This window comes from Schistocerca gregaria, chromosome 7, assembly GCF_023897955.1.
Source record: "Schistocerca gregaria isolate iqSchGreg1 chromosome 7, iqSchGreg1.2, whole genome shotgun sequence".
Classification (NCBI taxonomy): domain Eukaryota; kingdom Metazoa; phylum Arthropoda; class Insecta; order Orthoptera; family Acrididae; genus Schistocerca; species Schistocerca gregaria.
The window spans coordinates 183,469,640-183,488,548 of NC_064926.1; the positions used below are offsets into that span (position 1 = coordinate 183,469,640).

Below are 18,909 nucleotides of genomic sequence, written 5' to 3' on the forward strand. Positions count from 1 at the left end.
ACAGAGGCGAAGCTTACTCGTTGGCTTCCTAATCATGACCAGTGGTATACCCGATTCACTGCAAGAAATAGGCCAAATGACAAGCAACAACAAGTGTGCAACGTGACAGGCAACTGCCGCACCCAAAAAAGATGAGGACGTGTGGAGTCTTTCATGTTAATGCGATTCCGAAAAGCAGTAGCACAACCGAGCCCAGGGGAAAACAGAGGCAAAAATGTAGAGCAGGGGGTTTCCAGTTGCTCATATGGAACTTGATCGTACACTAAATTTATCTCATCAGCAATGGAGAAACCAAAAGCGTTACACACATCTAGCCTGAACAATCGTGCTGGATTTCCAGAATGGGGTCACTGTGGTGGAGCTTGTAGGTGGACGTGTCTGAAAGCTGGTGGAATCCATCATGGAGGTAATCCATATGGTTTGTAACCCCAGTGCTGGAGCCTTTGTAAGCAGGTAGGATTAATTTTTGGTGGCATATTGTAGTTCTTTATGTGGATATGAGGTTGGTTTCCATATTGACAGATTTGGGGAATGGTAGTGAGGCAAGATATGAGATTATAAAGTTCTGGAAAGTTATCATAGGATGACTGCTGAAGTGTGGGCAGATTATGGTTAGGTGGAGAAGTAAGTTGAGTAAGGTAGTGGGGGTGCACCCCCCTTTTGACTCAGACTCACCCAAGACTAGAGCAACTAAATCACATCCCCCACCAATGTTTCAACTACGCCTTGTTTTCCCTGAAATGAGAAATACCCTCCCTACTATCCTTCTCATTCCTCCGACAGTATTATTCCTCTGCCTATAGCCCATCCAACCTATACAATATCCTCATCCATCTGTTTTTCATTCCTGCTGGTGAACATATGCTCTATGACTCATATCCCAGTATCAGACCTAGGTTCAAGACCTGTCCCATACATCCTTCCTCTACTATTTAGTCCAGTCCTCTCACGGGCATCTCCTACCCCGTCAAAGGCAGGACCACCAGTGAAAGCAGCCATGTGGTCTATCACCTTATCTGCACCACTTTTTGTTATTCTGTGTGGGCATGACCACTAACAAGCTGACTGTCAAAATGAATGCCTACTGCCAAAATGTGCCCAAGAGACAAGCTAGATCACCCAATAGTAGCATGCCATCAAACATTTTGTGCTTGACTTTGGTGACTGCTTCACAGCCTGTGCCATTTGGATTTGTTTTTCACCAACATCAGCTTTTCTGAATGTGAAGGTGTTCCCAAAACCTCCTGGCTTCAACCCATAGTATTTCATGACCCCACTTGCCTCTACACTAATCTCACACACACCTGCTGTCACCGCACCTGCACTTGCATAACTTTTATCCCTTTGCTGGTTCTCTCCTCTTGCAGCCCTTCCTGCCCCAGCATGTCCTTGCACTCTCCCGCAAATAGCACATAATCTTCACTCACCCATACCCAGTTATACATCCCCATTCCCACCCCACACCTGTTCCGTACCCCACTGCCCACTCCAACTGAGATCACTGCTCACCAGCAGTGATGGCGCTATGGTTGGCCCGCTAGATGGTGCTGCCATAGGTCAAATGGATATCAACTGCATTTCTTTAAATAGGAAACCCCATTTTTTTATTACATATTCGTCTAGTACGTAAAGAAATATGAATGTTTTAGTTGGACCACTTTTTTCGCTTTGTGATAGATGGCGCAGTAATAGTCAAAAATCTATAAGTACGTGGTTGGTTGGTTTGTGGGGTTGAAGGGACCAGACTGCTACAGTCATCGGTCCCTAAGTACGTGGTATCATGTAACATTCCGCCAGTGCAGATAGTATTTGCTGCGTGATACATTATCCGTGTTAAAATGGACCGTTTACCAATTGTGGCAAAGGTCGATATCGTTACTGTGATCAAAATGCCCAACGGGCGTGTGCTATGTATGCTGCTCGGTATCCTGGACGACGTCATCCAAGTGTCCGGACCATTCACCGAATAGTTGCCTTAAATAACTTAACAGGAAGTGTCCAGCCACATGTGAAACGTGAGCCACAACCTGCAACAAATGATGATGCCTAAGTAGGTGTTTTAGCTGCTGTCGCAGCTAATCTGCACATCAGTAGCAGACAAATTGTGTGAGAATCGGAAATCTCAAAAAGGTGTGTTGAGAATGCTACATCAACATCGATGGCACCCGTACCATATTTCTATGCACCAGAAATTGCATGGCGACGACTTTGAGCATCATGTACAGTTCTGCCAATGGGCACAAGAGAAATTACAGGACGATGACAGATTTTTTGCACATGTTCTATTTAGTGCCAAAGCGTCGTTCACCAACAGCGGTAACATAAATTGGCATAATATTCACTATTGGGCAACAGAAAGTCCACGATGGCTGCGACAAGTGGAACATCAGAAACCTTGGCTGGTTAATGTATGGTGCGGCATTATGGGAGGAAGGGTAATTAGCCCCCATTTTATCAATTGCAATCTAAATGGTGTAGTGTATGCTGATTTCCTACGTATGTTCTACCGATGTTACTACAAGATGTTTCACTGCATGACAGAATGGCGATGTACTTCCAAAGTGATGGATGTCTGGCACCTAGCTCGCGTGCAGTTGAAGCGGAATCGAATAGCATATTTCATGACAGGTGGAATGGACGTAGGAGCCCCATACCATGACCCACACATTCACGAGATCTGATGTCCCCGGATTTCTTTCTGTGGGAAAGTTGAAGGATATTTGCTATCGTAATCCACTGACTACACCTGACAACATGCGTCTGCGCATTGTCAATGCATGTGCGAACATTACGAAAGGCGAACGACTCGCTGTTGAGAGGAATCTCGTTACACGTATTGCCAAATGCATTGAGGTTGACTGACATCATTTTGAGCATTTATTGCATTAATGTGGTATTTACAGGTAATCATGTTTGTAACAGCATGCGTTCTCAGAAATGATAAGTTCATAAAAGTACATGTATCACATTGGAACAACTGAAATAAAATGTTCAAACATACCTACGTTCTGTATTTTAATTTTAAGAAATTGTAACTGCTCGTCTAAAATTGTGAGCCATATGTTTGTGACTGTTACAGTGCCATCTATCAGAAAGCGAAAAAAAGTGGTTCAACTAAAACATTCATATTTCTTTACGTACTACATGAATATATAATAAAAATGGGGGTTCCAATTTAAAAATATGCAGTTTATATCCGTTTGACCTATGGCAGCGCCATCTGATTTCCCCCTTCAAGCTAGACAAGTTTCGTTCTTTGTAGTTTTTCCGTTTGACGCCTATTTCGTGAGATATATTGCCCGGTATGATCAATCAAGGGACCACCCTGTGTGTGTGTGTGGGGGGGGGGGGGGGGGGGGGGGGCGCTTGTGCTCTAAAGATTTTGCCAATATATGTTTATTTTTCCAGTGACACTGTGATTGCTGATCCAACAAATGAGGAAGAAAGTATGGCCAGTGGAGTCCTGAGTATTGTCATTCAGGGAGACCAGTTAAGCTCTGTTCACAAACCAGGAGGAACACCGTTATTAGAAATGCAATTGCAGAACTGCATTTCTGCAGCAAAAGAAAGATCACAACTAGTAAACAATTTAATTTGTGCTGCAGTGGGTCAATAAAGTTTAAAATTTTGAATTAAAATTGCCATTTTGTGTGTGCGGAAATACAAATGTTGTACTTCAGAAACTGACTGTGTATATTTTGTACCATTGTTAAACTTTTATATGATTTATTAAAAAGTAAAGAAACAAAATGGAAATTCCAGTTCACTCAATTCTTATAAATGTGTGTACAATTGTTTAATTGAAACAAAAGATTATCATGAGACATGTTTAATAAACTGCCAGTTTGGCTCCTATGAAAAAGACAATGCTGATTTTTCTTCTCCATTCTTTTCCATTCATAGGTTACGTTTTCTCTGTAATCTGTCTCTAATTATCTCAAAATTTTCTTCATTTAGTTGTGGCAGGTTGTATGTGTTTTTTGCAAGTGATTACTGTTTTAGATCAATGAGGTCTGTCTTCAGATTCACTGGGTATAATGGCTCAAACTAGCAATCACTTTTGAAAAAAATTTGCAACAATGAAATAAACAAAACTTTGATCACTGCATATGTCACAGATGATTATGTCAATATTCATTCTAATGACCTCCCCTTCTTTCTTCTAATACTGAAAGATGATCTGCATTTTTCTTTAATGAGATCAACAGACAAGTAATTTGAAGGGGTTGAGACAGTAATACAATAGCTGCCTTATAAGTTTTTACAAAAACAAAGTATGAAAACCATTTTTAGGTAAAAATCTTTATAGTGTGTTTCTCAAAATATTTGCCATTAAGATCTATACACTTTGGCACCTATTCAAACCAACTATGCAAACGTTATTTCCACTCTCATGTTGGCAATTCAGAAAAATGGTTTTGGAGGTATTAAACAGCTTCTTGTGTTGATGAAAAATACTGTCCATGTATATTTTGTTTAATAAAAGGGAGCAAAAGAAGCTTTTAAATCATAAACAGATGATCATACACAGTGACCATTAATTTGACTTTTTCTCCATCAGATCTTCAGTTTAAAAATGAATCTTCCATTCTGCAATGCTGTGTATGCTGTTATGAAACTTCCTAGCAGGGACTTCAACCTAGAACCTTGCCATTTATGGGCAGTGCTCTTACAGAAATTGTAGCGATGAGGGTGACTTGGATGGAATAGGAGTTGCAACATTATACACAAGTGCGAGTTTTGTGGACTCCTGTAGCACCCTGGATAACTCTCCTGTTAGCCACATGAACATGGAGCTGTGTAGTCCTCTGCATGTCTCATAAGAGTGCTGTGCGTATTGCTATAGTTGGGAGATGGGGATCTGTTAGACTCATCCTTTACCTGAATAAGAGAGGGAAAGATAGGTTGGCTGAGTTTCTTGCAAAAGAAAATGTGCAGGGGGCCATATCACACAAAGCAAAATCCCTGTGGTTACTGTTGTCAGGGTGGTGGTATTTTTTGGGTTTGTCAGGATTCAGGCATCATCTTGTGAAGAAAATTAAAAAATAACTGAAGAGTCCCACAAACTGTTAAAAAATCCACAGAAAAGTAAGGTTAGCTTATTTTATCAAAATACAAGAGGGTTGAGTAATAAGGTAGAAGAGCTTCTTGTCTGCTGGAAAAAATTAAGAGTATTGTGGAAGATAGATATCCTGTGCTTATCTGATCATTTAACTTCAAAGTTAGAGAACTTAAATATAAAAGATTACACTTGAGCATCTTAGTAATGAAGTAATGTAGGAAAAAGTTAGTCCACAACTCCAGTATTGTGGAGTAACAATTACACATTCTTGTAGGGCTACACCCTAACACATTAAGCAATGTTTGTTGTACACACACCTCGTAAGTCTGTTGGTGCAACACGACTAGGTGGTACAGTTTATTTTCACATTTTGTAGATAATAACGAATTTCATGCCATCAAAATTTCTGTAGAGTTGCTCTGTAGTATAGTGTGTATAGGCGAGTGCAAGACAGAGTGTTTCCAATGCTGCAATGGAAAGGCCCATCATTCCTGACCTGTGGTACAGGAATCACATTGTGCATCACATATCTGAGGGTCCGAGGCCAGCCCATATATTCAGTGTCATGTTGAGGTCTCACCAAATTTCTGGTAAGTCCAAAACGTTTTCTCCTTTATGTAATCCCTTGCATGAAAGTCTAGTGTCCCTTGTCACTACAAATGAACCAAAAATGTTCAGCTCATTGTATGCACCCACACCTTCACCCACTATAAAATAAGTAAATGTAACCTTTTTACAGCACATGGCAAGTGCTTGATAAATGAATACTTCCTCCTGATATTCATTTGTCAATACATAATGGTTTCACACAACACATAGAAAAAAGCATTACACGATTTGATTTAACCAAAGCACACATAAGCCTATATGTATGTGTTGCTCATGTGTTGGTTACATATGCAGTACAATTTATACATATTCACATGTAGATCATTATAACTTGTGCAGAAAATAACATATCACTACTGCAGTATGTCCATTAAGATTTTACGAGGGCGGTTTAGAAAGTTCTGGGAATCACCATGAGAAGTCAGCACCAGGGAAACGAGTAGTTCACGTGAATTCATTGGACTGATGCCTGTAAACATGTGTCACGCAAGTGTTATTGGAAGAGAGCTGTGGCAGTGACATGGCTACGTTTTTCCTGCATAATGATATGTGAAGACGTAAAAAATTGAGATTCAAGCAGTGATTAAGTACTTTGTAAAGAAAGGTATGAAAGCAAAGGACACTCATGCCAATTTCCATATGACACTAGGGGTCTCTGCTCCTTCATATTCAACTGTTGCCAAATGAACAAATGAATTTAAATTTGGTTGGGAGAGCTTAGATGAAGATCCGCCCAGTGGTCAGCCAAGATGTGCACTACTCCAGAAATCATTGCAAAAGTGTACAACATGATCATGGAGGATCACCAGTTGAAAGTGCATGAAATTCCTCATGCTTTCCAAAAGTCATCTGAAAGGGTATATCACATTTTAACTGAAGAATTAGAAATGAAAAAATTATCTACAAGGTGGGTGCCATGGTTCCTGACGCGTGACAGCACACAAGCTGTCACCATGGCAAAATTACATGAACTAAGGTATGAATTGTTACCAGACCTGCCTTAGTCGCCTGATGTGGCTCCATCAGACTTCCATCTCTTCCCAAAACTGAAAATTTTTCTTGGTGGACAAAGATTCACTTCAAACGAAGAATTGATAGCCGGAATTGAGAACTATTTTGCAGGCCTGGAGGAAACTCATTTTCGAGATGGGATCAAGGCACTGGAACATCTTTGGACCAAGTGCGTTAATATACAAGGAGGTTACACTGAAAAATAAAGTTTCAGTGATATAAGTACTTTTTTCCATTCTGTTTCAAGAACTGTGGAAACCACCCTCGTACTTTCATCCTTAGGACACATGAGAACAATTTATAACATTTTAAATGCTCAGTACTTGAATTTTCTCTTCTCATTCAAAGGATGCCTGTCTCCTACAGATTTGTCATGAGCAGGTAACTCTTGACCGTCTCATCACTGGCACAAACAATAGATTTGCCTTGAGACCTTCATTAACTAAGAAGAGGCTCAGGTAGACGTGAGTGTAGTTAGTACTCAACAGACTTTCGCCAGGAAACGAACTATCTCAAAAAAAAAAAAAAAGTAGGAAGGAAGTTCTGTTAGGTAGCAGCCATAGAAGAGGTGTGGGCCAGATCAAGCAGGAAAAAATTATGTGACAGGTACCAGGTCACAAGTTTTTTCAGTCCCAGTGCTTGTCCGCCAAGTGGCAGAGGATGCAGGATCATTGTGCAAGGGGTTTACAATGGAGTATCATGTTGTGATAATGGGTGGATCAGGAAACAGTACTGATAGGGATCAGGCTACAATATTGAGTGTGATGTATTAAAACTTGCATCTCCAACAAACCATATGCACATTGGCTTGGTTCCTGCTTTCACTTGGTATGATTGGCTCCAATTGAACAGCTTTTTCGGGAGGGTTGATACAGAGTTAGATCAGCTTCTTCGCTTGGCTACTGTATCAGGCAGATGTTTGGTCCCTGTTGATGCTATTGGTAGGTGAGACTTTACAAGGGATCCCTTGCTTTTTAATAAGAAGGGTAAGGTAAATTGGTCAGGGTGATGCGGGGGGGGGGGGGGGGGGGGGGCACTGAAACTCATGGGAGTTCCTCTTTTTTTAGGTTGAGATCAGTGTCCAATGGTTCAACACTGAATAAAATTAAGCTTACTGAGAAGCCCAGACAAGCAGGTACCAGACATGTTAAAATATCACAAGTTTCTCATAAAAGTTCAGTGACCTTGCATCAAAATATGAGGGAATTAAAAAACAAAGTAAGTGAGCTTCTTGTTTGTTTGGATGATTTAGAAACAGGGTGGAATAGATGTCCTATGACTGTCTGAACACAATATTGACACAGATATGGAAAAGATATCCCCTCCCCCCTCCCCTCCGCATGAACCATGGACCTTGCTGCTGGTCCACCCAGGGCACTCTCTCTCTTTTCGTGAGTACGTGCGTGGCAAGCAAAGGGCCCCGAGCTATTGCAGCCTTCCCTCTCTCCCGGGCTGCATGTCCTTTGCTTTCCCCTTCTTTCCTGTCCTTGCTCCTTCCCCTTCACCCTCTCCTCTCCCTCTCTTGGTGTCCTTGTGTTTGTTGGCCTGCTATCCTCCTAGTTATGTTGGCTTTGCGATTTAGTTCTGTTGTGTAATTACCTCATCCTTTCGGCATTCTCTGGTCCCCCTCTGGGGAATGACGTCAATTACTAAATTTCTATTCTGCAGTGTTAGCCATTTGGGGAAAAGCACCTTACCTAGTGCCTCCAGTGTGTGCCGTCCTCTTTCCTTCCATCTTTTCGTTCACGTCATCTGATGCTAGGGTCCGGAACCAGCAAGGTAGCCAGCACGTTTGGTGGGGTTGCTATGTATCCTTTTGGTTGAGCCCTCTGAATACACAGGGATTGCACTTCTGATACCTGAGCTGTGACCTCCTCATATAAGCCTAGGAGTGATTACTTGTCATCTTGGTGCATTGGAAATCCCAGCAATGGCCTCCATGCCAGACGGCCCTTGCTGTGGCTGGGTGGTGCCCATGGGGAGAGCCCCTGATCAGAGTAGGTGGTATCAGGGCAGATGCTATGCCAATGACACACACACAGGTCCAGAACTCTGGGTGTTCTTCTACGGCCATCTCTTTGAATGAAAAGGATTCTTTTTGTGCTGCTTCTTCTGCCCCTTTGGCCTTCCCTTCCATGGCTACGGGCGAAACCTTTCCCCCACTATCTGGTTTGCACCAGGACTGATGGGGATACTTACACCAATACCAAATGTTTATTTTTTGTGGAACATATTGAAGACAAGTTTGGCAAAGTGGACTCTCGGAGTAAATTGCGGTCGGGTTTGTTGTTGATCAAAACTGCTCTCGCTGCCTAATCTGCGGCCCTTCGTGCCTGTGACCATCTTGGCACATTACCCCCCACCAATCTTTGAATATGGTTCAAGGTATAATATTTCACAGTTACCTCATCTTTCAAACTGATGAGGAACTTAGGTACAATCTAGGACGGCGGGGTATTCGCTTTGTTCGGCGTGTTCAGAAGGGCCCAAAGGACAATTGCATTGATACTGGTGCCTTTATCCTGGCGTTTGAAGGGGATACCCTCCCTGAGAAGGTCAAGATTATGGTTTATCGATGTGACGTGAAGCCGTACATCCCACCAAGTATGAGATGTTTTAAGTGCTTGCGTTTTGGTCACATGGCTTTCCACTGTTTGCACAGCCCTCTCTGTGGTGACTGTGGACGTCCACTCCATGACGGGAGTTACTATATCCCCCTCCTGTGTGTGTTAATTGTCATGGCAATCATTCTCCATGTTCACCGAATTGCCCGGTTTATAAGAAGGGAAAGAAGAACTTTCATGTTGTTGCTGTTGTGATAGGGTTAGTATTACTTTGCGTGGTCCCACATTTCTCTGGAATCCAAACTGATCTTCCCCAAGGTCAGCTTCTATCAGTTTTCTATTCATCTGTAAAGAATTCATGTTAATATTTTACAACTGTGACTTTTTAAACTGATAGTTCTGTAATTTTCACACCTGTTAGCACCTGCTTTCTTTGGAATTGGTATTATTATATTCTTCTTGAAGTCTGAGGTTATTTCACCTGTCTCATACATGATGCTCACCAAATGGAAGAGTTTCGTCATGGCTGTCTTTCCCATGGCTGTCAGTAGTTCTAATGGAAAGTTGTCTATTCCCAGAGCCTTGGGTACGACTTACGTACTTCAGTGCTCTGTCAAATTTTTCATGCAGTATAATATCTCCCATCCCATCCATTTCCATAACATTGCTCTCTAGTACATCTCCCTTGTATAAACCTTCAATATACTGCTTCTGCTTTTTTGCTTTCGCTTCTTTGCTTAGGACTGGTTTTCCATCTGACTCTTGATATTCATACATGTGATTCTCTTTTCTTCAAAGGACTCTTTAATTTTCCTGTACATCTAAATTACATATCTGGGCATTAATTACAGCTTGCACTGACCCCTCATGATCCTTGTCTATATTGTTCACATCTTCCTGACACAGTTCTTTTTTTGTATCTACCCCTTGGTCACACCCGAGAAAATAATTTGAAATGAAGTGCATGCCTCCATCCCTTTTATTGGTCTGTGGATTGGGTCTTATTGTGACCTGTTCAAGTGTTCGTGATTGGTTGGGATATTAGCCTCTTCATTGTAAGTAATTCCAACTACCTGCACAATGTGGGTTTGACCTCGCCAGTTTGTGTACTGTATTACCTGGAATTAAATTCTCTTTGACCTTGACTCTCACTGGACATATAATTGTTATTCTGTCAATTGAAATTGCCAGGTGCAGGATTGCTGGATGGTCCATTTGTGGTCAGTTCCTGCCAATTACTGTATCAGGAGGGGGGGGGGGGGGGGGGGGGCACTGTGAACTTGTCCACAGATCTTCTCTTCACTATAAGCGAGTCTACTGTAATTCTGTTTGTGATTTCCTTTGATACCTCGTTGGTATGTTTGGATTCACCCATCACCACAACTATTTCTTGAATTATTGTTGTTGCACGGGGCTTACAGGCGCCAACTGTGTTGTTTATTGCCACCATTGCCATTCTGCTGTTGACTATTTTGCAGAGGCACACACTTCGTATTAATGTTCTGTAGTTTCGACGGCCACTCTTCATATATTAGATCAATCAATTGGAGTACGGATAAGAAATACTCTGTATCACTTTTAGGTGTAGTGATCAGCTTTTCCCTGATATGGGCAGGCAGGCGACTTTTCAGTATTTTCAATACATGGGAAACTGGGTTTGTTTAATATCGGGCACTTCTCAGCCCATATCTGTTGCCCACAAGAAAACACCGCCCTATGTTTCCCCCACAACGAACTGGATCTTCTGTGCTTCTGTCCAGTTGTGGCGTAACACGTTGCAAAAAGCTCTGATAAACACAGCAGGATTCTCTTACCCTCTCATCGAAGAAATTGGAAATTGAAAATTGCATACCTTCGTCCGCTAATAAAGTAGACATATGCACAGTGTTGTCCTCTAAATTTGGAACACGCAGCCGCCCAATTAAAATTTCTTCCAATGATGTTTTGGCCATATAACGTCAGACGATCTTCAGAACAAGTTGCAAAACTGACAACAATGTGCCACGCACGGCCTTATATTCTCCACCGCAGCGGTACCCACCTGAGAAGTGGCTCGCGGGCCCTGAGGAATCATGATGTTATATCATGACATGATGTCACAACGTGTGACGTCACTTACTTCAACAGAGTTGTTTACAGGTCTAGTCACCAGGCAGCGCTTTCAGCCTTTCTGATGACGTCATGAAGCGATTCCTCGGGGCCCGCGAGACACACATGAAGTTCGCCCTCCAGTTAGTATAGAGATTACTGGTGGTCTTGCTGCAAGCAAGGTATCTTTGCAAAATTAAACAGTGCTTTGTTTTCCAACTTTATATGCCTCTGTGACAACTGATTGCTCGTATCGGTAAACATAATGTTATACCACAGTCTAACAGTCAATGTTAGACTGTGGTTATACCGTGTGTGTTGACTTGTGGAGTTTGCTTTGTGTTGTTTAGCTGTTTAATTTTGCGTATTTGAATTTTGCTCGTACCTGTTTTACGTATATGGTTTGTGGATATCAATATGTCTCGTTTCAGCAATCGAGTGTTTAAGAAAAGGCACAATGAGTGGAAGAAGAAATCTTTTGTTGTTTTGAAGGGAGATGCTGCTCAGACTGCTTCACTGACTACTCCAAATGAATGTGATAAAACTTCTTCCAGCAAGAAACTTTGTGACAGCAAAGAAAAATTTGAAAACTATGAAAGTGACAGTGATGATGTGAATGAAATAATTAATATTTAGTTGCTTTCTAATATTTTGAAACATAAAGTATATGCCAAGTTTGCAAAGAAAGAGGACTGGAATTGAAAATAATTTACACATTGGTTTGGCATGTAAAATGTTATTGAAGTGTAACAAATGTGCCGCAGAAGTTTCATTTTCTAATTCTAACAGTATTCCTTGTAGTGGTAATAGTGGGAAGAAGGTATATGATATAAATGTTAGGCTAATGTATGAATTGCATTGGCAAGGGCAGTGGCTTGCATTGCATTGACAAACCAAAACCACCAACCAAGTTTGAATTTTAAAATGAATTCGTGGGGTCTTCTGCTGAAGATATTGCTCAGGCAACAATGAAGAAAGCAGTTGAAGAAGCTGTGACAGGTAACGGGAATTGTAGAGATTTAACCGTTGCTTTAGATGGATCACGGCAACGTAGAGATAATAAATCTCTAAATGGAGTTGTGACAGCTACCAGTTGCAAAGTAATTGATGCTATTCTCTCAAAACATTGTAGATGTAGGGACAATACCAAGGATGAACATAGTGAAAGCTGTGAAGCAAATTTTCATGGCAGGAGTGGAGCGATGAAAGTAGAGGGAGTGAAAGCAATTTTTTCCATATCACAGAGATGGTATTACGTATGATACACTAACTATCTAGGAGATGGTGATTCTAAGGGATTTAAAGCTGTAGAGGAACTCAAACCTTACGGTAATGAAATTAAAATTAAAAACAGGAGTGCCTTGGACATGTGCAGATGTGTATGGGGGCTCGCTTGCGCAAACTTTAGCAGACATTAGGATTCCAGAGGCTTAGTGATGGTAAGACCCTTGGAGGAGGAGGAGGAAGATTGACAGATGAAGCAATTTATAGATTGCAGAGGTGTTATGGGTGTGCAGTTAGGCAAAATACAAAAAGCATTGAGCATATGAGGAGAGCAGTATGGGCATTATTTTTTCATGCTGCGTCAACAAATTAGACCCACACCACGCACTGTCCCCCACATGGTGTAAGTACCAATCAGGAAAGATGAGATTAAACTCATATTCAGAGATTTCTCACAGACAAGTAAAAAAATATTCAAGAGTTATATAACAAAAAGCGCAAAATTTTAGAGAAAAAAATAAGCATCTGTATAAAAAAAAATTGTAATACAAAAACCAATAAATATTTCTTAACATGGCATTATAACCTTGTAGAGAAATATTCACTGAACATGTAGTCCACATTTCAGAGCAATATGTCTAATGGTTGTAGAAAAAATGTTCCTTCTATTTGCTAAAATTAACATGGAGGAGACGGATTGTTCCGGCTCCCCTTAAATGTTGTTGTTACCATTCCTCCGGTTAACCATTTGTAATTTATGCATACCGTGTGGTGTCTGCCTTTGGTTTTCTCTCGACGATATTCCCTTTACGAAACAAAGTAAATAAAAAAATTAATACTGTAAAATGTTACACATGTTTTATATCATTTAATTATTGCATCTGTATAACCTTTCTGGTACAGTCCAGGAAACAGTCACCAGTGCTGTTGATTTAATTAATAATTTAAGAATGATAATCACAATGGAAATTTGCTAATGCTGCACAAGAGATGCAACAAGAGTGAGTTTGCTCGGTAGTGTGTGTGTGTCAGATAATTTATGCATAGCGACGCACACTCCAGTCATTCAGGCTTATGATTTTTCATTTACATGCAGGGCTATATTTAGGGTGTATGAAGCCCTTGTGGAATAATTTATTTTACGCCTGCCTTTCCTAAACTTCAGCATTGCTTTTCGTTTGTGTACTGCCAACAATAAAACTGTAAGAATTAGCTTCAACTTTGGTGAAGTATTTGAGTAACACAGAGCACACATGTACAAGATAAATATTCAAAAATAATAAAATAACTACTACACTCCAATATCCCCTTTTACTGAAAAATTACCACAGAAACATCTAGTTTGGACACAATATATGGTAAAAATACAGAGAAAATTATTACATTTCAATACCATATATTAAAATTACTTCACTTACATGTGATTGGATTGAGTTGTTTGGGGGAAGAGACCAAACAGTGAGCTCATCGGTCTCACAGGAGTAGAGAAGGAAGTCGGCTGTGCCCTTTCAAAGGAACCATCCCGGCATTTGCCTGGAGCGATTTAGGGAAATCACGGAAAACCTAAATCAGGATGGTCAGACGTGGGATTGAACTGTAATTCTCCCGAATGCGAGGCCAGTGTGCTAGCCACAGCACCACCTCGCTCGGTGGTACTTACATGTGAAATTTAGTCATTTCGTAATATATGATACAATACCAAGTGACTGACCTTTTCCAAAATATATTTAACTTCCTTCTCACTTATGTATTTGCGAATTCATTTATCAGTTCCTGAAAATCCACACTAACTGTAATGTGTGATTCTATGGTTGGTACTCCTAGATTGATCAGTCTTTCTTGGTTTTCTGTTGTCTGTAGGTCCTTGTCCATTTTAAAACATAAAAGGACCTTTCAGATGAACAGATTGTTGCTGTAGCACATTTGTTAATTTTGAATGTTTTGTACAGATTTAGATAGGCATTACCTATTTTTTGAAACCAACATTCTACAGAGAAATTCAAAGAGAGGGCAACTTGTCACCATCTTCTATCTTCACAGACAACAGGTAACTTTTAAATGTATACATTCTTTACCAAAGTTGTTCTGTTACGTCAGAACTATAGACAGCTCTAGTTTCTCTGCAGCATCATAAATATGAACAGCTTCTAGTTTGGTGATATTTGAGAGCAACGAAAGTCTTCAGTAATTTCTCTGTAGACATTGAGTGTCTTTTGTAACTCGTCCTGAAGAGTTTGTATAAAACTCGAATACGAGATTTTCATTCATTTCCAGAACTCAACACAATCTAAAACTGTTGGTTCTTCAGAACATTTGTGTTTGTCTTCAGACACAGGTGATTCATCAAATAATCTCTTGTGTTTATTTTGGTGTAACCTTTTTTGATTTTCAGCAGCTGAAGGAGGTGGAAGTGGTAGCAATTCTTAATCTCCTTTAGTTTCTTTTCAGTCAAATCCTTTTGAACTGAAAAAAAGTCTGAAGCTTGGATAAAAACATTGCAAGGGAGTCATACATTATAACAGAATTAGAAATGTCTACATCCCCAGCTTGCAGGTTTTTCATTACTGTTGCAGAGTACTACCCCACACTGATAAAATGAGAGCTGCCACAATGATGTACCACTTTACTTTCTAAACAGAACTTAAGCTTCACATCTAACTCTACCACTCTTATTTTCTGAAATTGTTCTTAATTCAGAAAACACAGCTTTCCAACTTGCATTCAAACTATTACAAGCATTCTCACATGCACACTATCGTTTTGTAGGCAGTTACTTGAGCTTCTATTTGCAGAGTCAAAAAATGTTTCCAAGATGTTCCAACTGACTGTAGAATCTACAAAGAAGTCGTATAAATCTTGAATTAACTCAAAAGACTGTATTGCAGCATTGTGCAGCTCCAAAGCCAACTAGAATCAGTGAGTGAGCCGAAAATGGAATGAAGAAAATTCTTCAGTCCTTGAGTCCTGCTTGCAAGCACCAGATGTGTTGGCTCCTTTATCATATGACTGACCTCTACAGTTTTCAAATTTCAGTCCATGCAGTTATAAAGAATTCAAAACTGCTTCAAAAAGCTTCTCTCCAGTGTGACCTCCACTTTTTAAAAAAAATAAAATACAGAAATAAACTGAGAGGGCATCTTCATTTACATATCTAATTATTGTACTTAACTGGTCATTGCGCGATGTGTCTAGCGTCAAATCTACGATGACTGCAAAATATTTATAAGAATTAACTTCATAACTGTAAATATTTTTTGGGTCACTGGTCTCCCCATAAGACATATAAAATCTTCATAATTTGCTGGTATGAAGTAAGTCCAAGGGTAACAAACATTGCTATATGGTCAGTCAAGAAAGAATCACACACATTTTTCACAGAGCCAAACAACTCCTAGTCTCCAGGAGACACTAGACCCCTAGAAGTTAGTTTCTTAACTACAGAAACGACGTTTTTAGTACATTTCTCCAGTTGTAACTTCAAGTTGATGCTGGATGAGCAACCGACTGACAATTCTGTTTATCTCATTTCCTTTGTTTTTCAATTTTAACAAGCAGTCTCTGTGAGAGATAGAATTTTCACGTTCAGCTGTTCGTATTCCAGCATGGCTCCAATCACTGATACCAGATGTCACAAACTGAGATGCATCACCAAATACACTCCTGGAAATTGAAATAAGAACACCGTGAATTCATTGTCCCAGGAAGGGGAAACTTTATTGACACATTCCTTGGGTCAAATACATCACATGATCACACTGACAGAACCACAGGCACATAGCCACAGGCAACAGAGCATGCACAATGTCGGCACTAGTACAGTGTATATCCACCTTTCACAGCAATGCAGGCTGCTATTCTCCCATGGAGACGATCATAGAGATGATGGATGTAGTCCTGTGGAACGGCTTGCCATGCCATTTCCACCTGGCGCCTCAGTTGGACCAACGTTCGTGCTGGACGTGCAGACCTCGTGAGATGACACTTCATCCAGTCCCAAACATGCTCAATGGGGGACAGATCCGGAGATCTTGCTGGCCAGGGTAGTTGACTTACACCTTCTAGAGCACGTTGGGTGGCACGGGATACATGCGGACGTGCATTGTCCTGTTGGAACAACAAGTTCCCTTGCCGGTCTAGGAATGGTAGAACGATGGGTTTGATGACAGTTTGGATGTACCGTGCACTATTCAGTGTCCCCTCGACGATCACCAGAGGTGTACGGCCAGTGTAGGAGATCGCTCCCCACACCATGATGCCGGATGTTGGCCCTGTGTGCCTCGGTCGTATGCAGTCCTGATTGTGGCGCTCACCTGCACGGCGCCAAACACGCATACGACCATCATTGGCACCAAGGCAGAAGCGACTCTCATCGCTGAAGACGACACGTATCCATTCATCTCTCCATTCACGCCTGTCGCGACACCACTGGAGGCGGGCTGCACGATGTTGGGGCGTGAGCGGAAGACGGCCTAACGGTGTGCGGGACCGTAGCCCAGCTTCATGGAGACGGTTGCGAATGGTCCTCGCCGATACCCCAGGAGCAACAGTGTCCCTAATTTGCTGGGAAGTGGCGGTGCGGTCCCCTACGGCACTGCGTAGGATCCTACGGTCTTGGCGTGCATCCGTGCGTCGCTGCGGTCCGGTTCCAGGTCGACGGGCACATGCACCTTCCGCCGACCACTGGTGACAACATCGATCTACTGTGGAGACCTCACGCCCCACGTGTTGAGCAATTCGGCGGTACGTCCACCCGGCCTCCCGCATGCCCACTATACGCCCTCGCTCAAAGTCCGTCAACTGCACATACGGTTCACGTCCACGCTGTCACGGCATGCTACCAGTGTTAAAGACTGCGATGGATCTCCGTATGCCACGCCAAACTGGCTGACACTGACGGCGGCAGTGCACAAATGCTGCTCAGCTAGCGCCATTCGACGGCCAACACGGCGGTTCCTGGTGTGTCCGCTGTGCCGTGCGTGTGATCATTGCTTGTACAGCCCTCTCGCAGTGTCCGGAGCAAGTATGGCAGGTGTGACACACCGGTGTCAATGTGTTCTTTTTTCCATTTCCAGGAGTGTAGTTTACGACATGAACCACATCAGTGATTCGTGGCCATCAGAATATGCAAGTTATTCACGGTTGATAATTTACCCTTTCACCAAAACCCACTGAAACAATTTTTTGGTGCAAGATCACTGAGGTCTGTTAGTGTATCAGGAAAAAATCAACCTTTTTGTTTTCATTAATACTATTTTTAGCTACATAATCCAGTGTCTGGTCGTTGTTTACCAATAAAATGAGTCATTACTGGGAACAAGGAAATCCTCTACTGTAGAGCGTGTAGATTTCTGGTATCCTTCCGGAACTCCGAAAGTTAGAACTTCCGCATTATGTTACAGTTTACAACTCTAAATTCATCTGCACTTACAGAGATACACCATTATTACTGTCCTCCCCCGGTAGCTGGGTGGTCAGCGCAACATAACGTCAATCCTATGGGCCCGGGTTCGATTCCCGGCTGGGTCGGAGATTTACTCCGCTCAGCGATTGAGCATTGTGTTGTCCTAATCATCATCATAATTTCATCCCCATCGACACACAAGTCACCGAGGTGGCGTCAAATCGAAACACTTGTACCCGGCGAATGGTCTACACTACAGGTGTTTTTTGTTTATCATCCACTTCAGACACTTTTTTTAATATAAATGCACAATACTGCACAAAATTACAATTTAATAATGCCCATACATCGGCCGTTTGATATGCAACTGAAGAAACAAAGAGTGTTTCTAAGGATCCCTTTTTGAAGAATGGTTCTCGTAATTTACTCAGTATTATAATTGTGACTCCAGATGTTTTAGAAGCACAAAAGATGGGTGTAACATTTTGAGCAGCCATACAGCGTTCTAGCCAGTGTCTGTTTGCTAAGGTTTTGGAAAAGTTTAGCACATACAATAAATTAATCCTCATTTTATCTCAATTAATATCATTCTAATATTTCTCTAAGTAGGTTTCATAGTCTGGAGGCCATGTAGTCACGAGCTGGATAGTCGAGAATTCACTGTACTTTAATTATATCTAATACAACAGAACCAACTTCACTATGAGCAGTGAGTACCCGAATTACAAAGCTTAATTTTAAGTGGCTAACAACATGAAATGTTGTGTTTTGTATGATGACAACATAACCATGACTAGATGAAAAACTGAACAACACGCCACACACAAGATCTCATAGGCTATGTGATTACATGGGAAGCTGTGTCAAACAGGGAACAGGCTGTTACACAAGCTCATTTAACCAAAACCTCAAAAATTGAAACTGTGGTATCGATAGGAATGCATAGTTTC

The 18,909-nt window shown here is 41.4% G+C and overlaps 1 protein-coding gene across 1 annotated transcript in view; it reads left to right on the forward strand.

Annotated features, from left to right (window-relative positions):
* The window catches only part of LOC126281187 (exosome complex component RRP43-like), a 123,856-nt gene extending 119,989 nt beyond the window's left edge, over positions 1–3,867 (forward strand). Inside the window, exon 6 of the mRNA XM_049979887.1 lies at positions 3,409–3,867. Coding sequence (XP_049835844.1) covers positions 3,409–3,616 — 208 coding nt within the window. The 3' untranslated portion in view covers positions 3,617–3,867. The remainder of the gene's footprint in view (positions 1–3,408) is intronic.
* Positions 3,868–18,909: the final 15,042 nt, after the last annotated feature.